Source organism: Dendropsophus ebraccatus, chromosome 1 (assembly GCF_027789765.1).
Source record: "Dendropsophus ebraccatus isolate aDenEbr1 chromosome 1, aDenEbr1.pat, whole genome shotgun sequence".
NCBI classification, from domain to species: domain Eukaryota; kingdom Metazoa; phylum Chordata; class Amphibia; order Anura; family Hylidae; genus Dendropsophus; species Dendropsophus ebraccatus.
Genome location: NC_091454.1, coordinates 210,524,550 through 210,533,461, shown reverse-complemented (window position 1 = coordinate 210,533,461; position 8,912 = coordinate 210,524,550). Strand labels below are relative to the sequence as shown.

The 8,912-nt window shown below is 44.7% G+C and overlaps 1 protein-coding gene across 1 annotated transcript; it reads right to left on the bottom strand.

The window, feature by feature from the left end:
- Positions 1-2,688: 2,688 nt before the first annotated feature.
- Positions 2,689-8,539, bottom strand: MRPL4 (mitochondrial ribosomal protein L4). Its single transcript, XM_069973319.1, has 9 exons — positions 8,392-8,539; positions 7,437-7,518; positions 7,114-7,279; positions 6,827-6,878; positions 6,367-6,484; positions 4,611-4,717; positions 4,279-4,388; positions 3,171-3,244; positions 2,689-2,886 (listed from the first exon to the last, which is right to left on the bottom strand). The coding sequence occupies exons 1-9, from the start codon at positions 8,440-8,442 to the stop codon at positions 2,741-2,743; spliced, it is 906 nt and encodes a 301-aa protein (XP_069829420.1). The 5' UTR covers positions 8,443-8,539; the 3' UTR covers positions 2,689-2,740.
- Between the last annotated feature and the right edge of the window lie 373 nt (positions 8,540-8,912).

Here is an 8,912-nt window from a genome sequence, read left to right as displayed (position 1 = left end):
TTGTTGACTACTTGTTGTCTAGGTTACCGACAACAGCATTGCTCTAAAAGCAGTGGTCTGGCTGACTGGCATATAGATGTATCTATATAATGTACAATGCGGTGGTCAGTAACCTAGACAACAAGCTGTCAACAATAGGAGGGAAAGAGAAGCATATCAGAAGGAGGAGACACAATTCCTAAATTAAAGGTATTCCACTCAAACATAATTTCATACATTGTTGCCCATGGTGAGACTAACAATACTTATTTAGTCTCCTTCCCCCAGTGCTCAGCTGCTGCTTTCTGCTGAAGACATAGAAAACTGTGTGGGAGCTTTTCTATCCGTCTCCCCCTCCCTTCTGTAAACAAGTCCCTGGCAGGCTGTATCTGTATCTTCGTAACTTCTCTATAATGCTGGGAGGGTTAATCTGAGTTCAAGTTGCTGATGAACTCACTGTGATTAACCCTCTCGGCATTACAAAGAAGCTACAGTGTTGCAGATAGGGACTTGTTTACATCAGCTGTGTTGAAAGGGAGGCAAAAGGAGGGGAAGACAGAGAGAAAAGCTCACACACACAGATTTTTTGTGTCTTCAGCAAAAAGCAGCAGCTGAGAAATGGAGGAAGGAGACTGAATAGATAATAAGTATGGAAGGAATTGTTAGTTTCCCCATGGGCAGCAATATATGAAAAGTTATGATTAAGCGCAAAACCTATTTAATGTATATAGTTATACTATTTGTATACCTATATTAGTTGATCTGGGTTGTCTGGGAAGCACAATTGGTACCCGTCCTCATTCCCTCCCTCTGCAAAACCAAAGCTGCACGTGATAACCAATACCTGCACAATGTCGCCAATGTTGAAGACCCTTTTTTGCTCGCCAGACAAACCCTTTAAATTTGTTTTGCACCAGTAGATGAATGTATATAAAAGATGTGCTGTCCATGTCTTTTTATAAATGTGTTATCTATCATTTAAAGTATAAAATATTTTTGTGTCAAAAGACCGATAAACGGGTAACCAGAAAAATTATACTTGCTAGCTGTTGATCAATGACCGGGTTGCTAAAGTTATGGCGATACCAGATAGATTATATATATATATAAACACACACACACACACATATGTATAGACATACACATATACAGACACATTTTCATTAGTTATTCATGTTCCTTAGCAACAGACTCTAGAGTATGAAAAGGCTGTAGCTGCCATGAGGCGAGATGAGTTTATCACCTCAGGTGGCAGATTGCAGAGTCCCTGAGTGGCAGCATGTTCCATGGAGCGGCCACAAAATAATAGTCTGTCGTCTCTTGTTCTGTACCGTTGCCTACTAGGAGTCCATGAACGTATACAGCCAAACCCCATTATTATGACTACTCCCCTTCTTTCAACATCGGCCATGCGTAGTTCATGAAGGAGGTCATGCCATGAGCTGGCTTAGTGGGTATATAAAGTGAGTGATTGACTGTCTATACACTAGGGATGAGTGAGCACCAAAATATTTGGTGTATAAAGCCCCATTGAAATAATGGGAGACTCAAGCATTTAACCAGCCCGCTTTTCAACAAGGTTTTTGTTAATGGGCACACGAGCTGCATGCAGTACTTGCTTGGGAACTTAAACATGAGAGTTGAAGGGTGGCCTGACACGATAAAGAACTGGACCTCCGCTGATTGGTAAAGGTCGTCTTCTCTGAATAGTCATCAATTAGATGGACGTTGGTGTGTTTGGCCAGAAACATCAGAATACCCTATAACCATTGCTGGTGGTGGTAGCATCATGGTCTGGGTAGTGTTCTTGTGGTGTTGCCTGGACCACTCATCCATGTCCAAGGCAGCCTCTCACCCGACCCGGATATGAATCCATCTATGCAGAGCACACACACCCAATAATGCTGATTATCTTACTGGAAGTTCAATTTCACCCCAGGGAAAACAATGCCGTATGTCACATGGCGAGAAATGTCCAACTTTGGCTGGAAGCTTGACCAAGACTTCCAAGTGCTACCCTGGCCCCAGAATTCTCCAGACTGACACCCAACTGAGCATTTGCGGGACCACCTAAAATATTTTCTTAAATGTTTGTACCTTCGGATAGCTGCTTTTAATCCAAGATCTGTCCTGGGGTCCGTTCGGCAGGTGATGCAGTTATTGTCATAAAAAAAAAAACCTTTTAAATTTGTAGCCCTGTGTCAAATTGGCTTGGCCTAGAGTGTCTATGCCCTATGATTGCAACACCCCTCCGTCCTCTTTACCATTAGAAATGCCCCTAGAACAATTTCTCCTATTCCTCACCTGTGTTAGCACAACACATGAGCTGGATCATTAAGGCACCTGTGCAGTGTTCAGGCAGGTGATGAATAGGAGAACTGCCTGGGGCATTCCTAGTGATAAGGATAGATGGAGGGGCATCGCAATCCTAGGGCAGACACACACTCTAGGCCACGCCAATTTGAAACACGGGGCTGCAAGTTTAAAAGTTGTTTTTTAGGACAATAACTGCATCACCTGCCGAACGGACCCCAGGACAGATCATGGGTTAAAAGCAGCTATCCGAAGGTACAAGTGGTTTGGTGGGGGGGGGGGGGGTCAGGTTGTGGGTACAGAGTCGCTTTAAAAGTGCATATACAACTACATGCAACAACATACAACTGAACCTTCACACAATTCTATTGGTTGCATAAAAAAATAGAGAGAAACTGATTTTCTTTACTTTTATTGAAATATATACAAAATATTGAGTGGTGGGTGTTTAGGGGAAGTCACTGTAGGGTAAACCGAACGGGTACAGGGGCGAGTATCGGGAATCTTGCCAAAGCAGTTTTTCTTCCAGGAATTCCACAGCTCCGATGGTCAGCAGGACGGTATCGTGCTTCAGCATGCTGTACACATTGATACCTGGCTCACAGAAAAAGGTCATCACAGGTGACGGAGCTCCGGCAGAGCATTTACCTCAGAACAATCCCAAATGCATTGATCTTTGTATAAGATATTACTGCCCTCAGGCGACCTCCCTCTATACGCACTCACATAAAATATTGTTTTCTATTCATTAGGTTACTGTTACCTGGGGATTAATGGGCTGTTTGGCTATAAATTGGGAAGTTTTACCCACCCCTTTACAAGTCAAACTAAAAACAAATAAATAAATAATAATAATAATAATAATAACAACTACTCACCAATGGCTGGAATCAGACTTATCTTTTTTGAATCGGCTGTTGCGCTGAGAATGTTTTCTGGCATGTCTTCATTGCTGGGAAACATATATTGTTTTTTTTTTTTTTTACAAAGCGGCTTGTGGCTTTACAAAAAGTTACATCATCTATTAGTCAGAAAGAAACGCTAATATAATAGTTTTGTAAAGACTACTTAAATGGATGTTGTCACTTTGAAAAAAAAGTCAAAAGTCGATCAGTCAGCAGGGTCTGGCTCTGTCTGGCAATCAGTACAAGTCTTTTTAAAAGGAGAAGTCTGGCGCGGCAACAAATATTCACTTCAGGCGGGGGGAGGGGACTTAATGAAGAACTTTTATTTACCGCACTGCACTGCGTCCCACTCTAGGGGCACCCGTCAGCATTCTCCAGCTCTCCCCCCTTCCACGTCAGTACCTGGTGGATGGATGCCCCACTCAGCCAGTCAGTGACTGGGGCGGAATACCACTTCAGTCACTGATTGGCTGATGGGGCATCCATCAGCCGGGTCAGGCACCGCCCCCCCTCCCCAAACCGTGACATCATCAAAACTTGGGGGAAAATGCCTCCCGGCGGGGGTCCCAACATTCTAGCACAGCTATTTGCAGGCAAGGGGAGAGGTAAGTAGTTGTCCCTTATGATGTTCCCCCCTGTCAGATTTTAAAATAAAAAAAAGCTGGGCTTCTCCTCTAAATCTAATTTAAGTAGCCATTTCACCAGAGTTGCTTAATAAGCCCCATGGACATAAGTACAATAGACTAAAGGGCACCTTATTAATTTCTACAGGAATCTAGACATGCTCTGTGACCTTTGCAAGGAAGGGACGATATGTGACCTGTGACCAACACCTATTGTGAATGGCCTGATTCTGTCTTATCTATACACTGATGTCAACTTCCACTGTCATTTTGTGCGTAACAAAATGGAGTACACTGCTGAGAAGTTCTCTCTACAGAAAAGGAAGCGTCAGATTATCATCAGCTTAGCGGTGAATGAAACCGTCAAGTTATGAGGATTATTTTATAAAATAGATGGAAAAAATAAAAATCAACACAAAATTATTTTTGTGACGACACATTTATAATTCATAACTTACACATCAACGATGAGCACGGACTCGCCCCAATGTCGCTGGTTAAAGAGGTCTACCAGGTACTGAGGGTCGGGGGTCGGAATCTCAATGGAGTCAATTATGTAAAGATCGTTCTGTGATATAAAAAAAAGTTAATGGGTTAAAAAGGACAAGAGGTACAAGGAACAAAACAGATTAAAAAAAAAGTACTGTCATGGAGACCTTACATGGATTCAAGTCAATATGTGCCCCTATATGTGGACACTGTTGTGCGGCATTATATCACTGACATCTCTATATCAGGCTTTACACATAGAGCTATATATACATGTATAACATAGGTGTATATACTGCACCTGGGCAAGCTTTGTGGTCAATGCAGTTTTCAGGCCCAGGGCACGGAGCTTCATGGGTAACATGTAATAATAGCTGTTGGGGCCCCGGGGACCGTGTGCTACTCCACCTATAACACAAACACAGCATTGAGGGACAGGCACACAACAGTATAGCAGGACTTGAACATTTTCTATGTGTTTTAGACACTTTGCATCTCACTCAACAAAGTGGCATGGCTTCACTAAGAAAGGAGCGCGGCTTAAAGGGGTTAGCCAGAATTATGAAACCATTGCTGCTCTTCCTTGAAAACAGTGCATCTCTTGTCCTTAGGTTGTGTGGGGTATTAGGGTATTTGCACACTGAGTAAATAGGACGGAAAGTCTGTTGCGTAAACAGACGCTCGCGTATGTGCTCGTCTCTGCCCGTGCCATAGACTCCATTCTATGCACCGGCGGATTCCTTCCTCCGCCCAAAGAATGAACTCAAAGATGAGCGCGGATGCAAGTTTCGGATTACGCAACAGACTTTCCGTTCTATTTACTCAGTGTGCACATACCCTCACAACTCACTTCAATATAACTCAGCAGCAATACCGCACACAACCTGAGGACAAGAGTGGCGCTGTTTTGGTGGAAAGCAGCTATTTTTGTAATTCTTTTAAGAGGTACCAGACTGAGTATCCTTTGTGCAGCATAAGAGATCCACAGTTTGGGGTAAAAATACAACATGTGAACTCAGCCTTAGGGCCCTATTCCACCAGACGATTATCGTTCAGATTATCGTTAAATCGTTCGAATCCAAACGATAATCGTTCGGTTGAAATGCAGTTAACGATTAACGACCGAACAAGAAATCGTTGATCGCTTTATAATGGGCCTATTACACAGGTTGTTTAGAGGAGCAAACGAGCGCTCTCAGTGAGTGCGGGAGGGGGCTGCGGGGAGCTGCGGGGGGGCTGCCCGGGGGATCGCTGATCGTCCGGGCAGCCCATAGGATATAGCAGCGTCTGCTGCCGACGCTCCTATTCAATGGAGCGACGGCAGCAGATCGCTGCTATATCAGTCGCTCGTTTTTCAACATGTTGAAAAACAAGCGACTGCAACGATCAGCCGACATGAACGATGTCGGCTGATCGTTGCACTCGGCCGAATACGAACGATAATCGCTCCGTGGAATAGGGCCTTAAGACCTGGACCTGTTTTTATCGTTGCTCGTCCGCAAAACGTTCGCATTAAATAAGACATCGTTCGGTCGTTCGCATTAGATACGAACGCAATAGCGAATAAATAGCGGAAAAAAAACGATCGCAATTACGATCATAAGTAACGATTATCGTTCCATGGAAATGAGTGAACGTTTTCAGGTCTTTCGCAATAGCGGTCGTTTGAGATCGTTAACGATTATGCAAACGATAATCGTCCGGTGGAATAGGGCCCTTAGAATAAAACAGATTAGCCCTTTAAAGGGTTATCTGAGAAGGTTAACCCCAATCCACAGGATAGGCAAATAACTAGTTGATTGCAGGATTGCAGTCTCCCATTACAATGTAGCGATAGACTGTACATGTGCTCCAGCGCTGCATTTATTCTTTACAGTGTTTGGTTGTTCTGAGAATAAATAGGAGAGATTGCGCACATGCTCTATGTAAATGAAAAACTGGAGCCCCCTTTCAATCGCGGAGAGGCCCCATCCCCACTATCAGATAGTTATGCCCTATCCTGTGCATGGTGGATAGCTTTCTAAGATGGTAGCACCCTTTTAGTACAGGGCACTGACCTCCCCTCCACAGCGGTGATCTGATGCTCCCCTGTCTCGCTCGCCCAGTTCCTTTCTGCTGCCAGGGTTTCCTCCCTCCTCCTCTCACCTCCGCTCGGGTCTTCACTTTGGCGTAACTCTGAAAAACCACAAAATCAAATGTAGTATATATAACTGTGATGATGGAGATAATTATTTATTAATAATTACACAGAATAATATTAACTTGGTCGGTGCCTTTGACCTCTATAAGAGAAAGCAGAGATGGGGTCTGGAGCCCGGGGAGGGGGGATTACACAAGGAGAAGGGGGCAGGTGGGTGGACTGCAGCAGTATAGGACAGTCATGGAGCCGCACTGTGCGAGGGTGTGCTGGGGGTCACACAGTATATAAGGCTCACTGTATACAGGGTTAGGGGTATATCAGGGTAACAATACATGCTGTGCGGCTCAGGTCTGGAGGACAATGAACAAGATACTTACAATTCTTTTGAAGTTTCGCTGCCATGTTACCACTTGGTGAAGGATATCAATCCTAAGAGCAGAGAAAGAGCACAAACACTCAATACACCCCACAGAGGAGTCATCCTTATAATAGACCAAGGGGTAGGGAACCTTGGCTCTCCAGCTGTTGCAAAACTACAACTCCCATCATGCCTGGACAGCCAAAGCTTTAGCTGTCCATGCATGATGGGAGTTGTAGTTTTGCAACAGCTGGAGAGCCAGGGTTCCCTACCCCTGTAGTATACTAAATACAGCGTAGACCTCACCTGGGGGGGACATCAAACACCTCCGGGTGCAGCTGGGCCAGGCTTGTCGGTTCCTCCTGGTCAATCAGTGTTTCCAGCCAGACCGTCTTGGCAGATAAGTGGGGGGGCACCGGGGCCTTACATTCTCGTGCCACAGGCCGGGTGAGGTCCACAGGGGGGCGCTGGACTGAAGAGCAAAGAAAAAATGGCTGATAATTCACAAGAGATTTTGTCTGGAATGACTGACAGCTTAGAAGCCTATACCAGCGGGATATCTGTGTATACATGTGTAGCGTAACATAACCCATACTGCATGACGGCCACCAGGCGTTACCCTCACGTACATTTTATAGGGCCGTCTTTCAATCCTGGAGGCAGAATGAGGTTGGGAGGAAGAGACGGTTCTGAGGAGAAAGACGAGAGCAGCTGCGGAGGAGGAGAGAGAAATGAGAGAATATTAATGTCACCCAGTATGTGCAACCATTCATGTCTACATCATCTATAACTATTATATTACTATACACAGGGTTAGGGATATTAATGTCCCTCACCATAGAGGCCTTTGGTCCCATACTTATCAGCTGCTGTATGTTCTGCAGGAAGTGGTGTATTCTCTCTAGTCTGACACAGTGCTCTCTGCTGCCACCTCTGTCCATGTCAGGAACTGTCCAGAGCTAGAGAGGTTTTCTATGGGGATTTCCTACTACTCTGGACAGTTCCTGACATGGACAGAGGTGGCAGCAGAGAGCACTGTGTCAGACTGGAGAGAATACACCACTTCCTGCAGGACATACAGCAGCTGATAAGTACTGGAAGACTGGAGATTTTTTAAATAGAAGTAAATGACAAATCTGTATAACTTTCTGACACCGGTCGATTTGAAAGAGAAAGATTTTCGACAAAACGTGGCTCACCCTGTACTGTTATATACACGGGAATAGGATTAAGGATCTAAAGAGCTGAGTGACTATAACCTGTAAAGATATACAGACTACTGTTATACTGGTTGAAGACTACAACTCCCAGCATGCCATAGCAGACTCATACTGTCATGGAATGATGGGAGTTGTAGTTCCATAAGAAATAACCGGCCATAGGATGGAGAACACTATATCAATCTAATGCAGAGAGTCTCCACCTAGTATGAAGCTACAACTCCAAGGTCTATGCTAGCAGGGAATGCTGGGATTTGTAGTTTCACAACAGCTGAGCCTCAATACCAGGACGATACCATTCTACTCCATTCCAAATTGGACGATACCATTATACAATGTTGTACAGGTAACGACCACCGCTCACCCTTATCCCGGGCCCTCTTCGCCCACAGGTCAGCAGGAGACCCCGCAGCATCCTCCCGGCAGCGGCTTCTCTCACATGTAGACAAGAAGGTCACTCGCACGGCATGACAGACTGACTTCCGGCGCACAACTGACGACGCTGAAGCCGTTACTGTACACAACGTTACCCATAATCCTACGTCACCACGTTCTCGCGCATGCGCCTCAGATTAGTGGAGAGAGTTCTTTGCGCATGCGTCTAAGAAAAAAGTGAACACTTGAGGGCGCTCTTGTATGAAAGAGTTTTATTGATGGGCTATTATACCGACAGTCACCATCCATGAATCATCATATACACTGTGTATATTTCTTTATTCTATAATAATATGACTGTGATTGGTGGCAAACAGTGGTTCCTGGACATTTATTATGTTTGTATTGTACTTTTTTTAACCTTTTTTTTTGGTGCAACTGCTTTAAGCCAGGGGTAGGGAACCTTGGCTCTCCGGCTGTTGCAAAACTACAACTCCGATCATGCCTGAG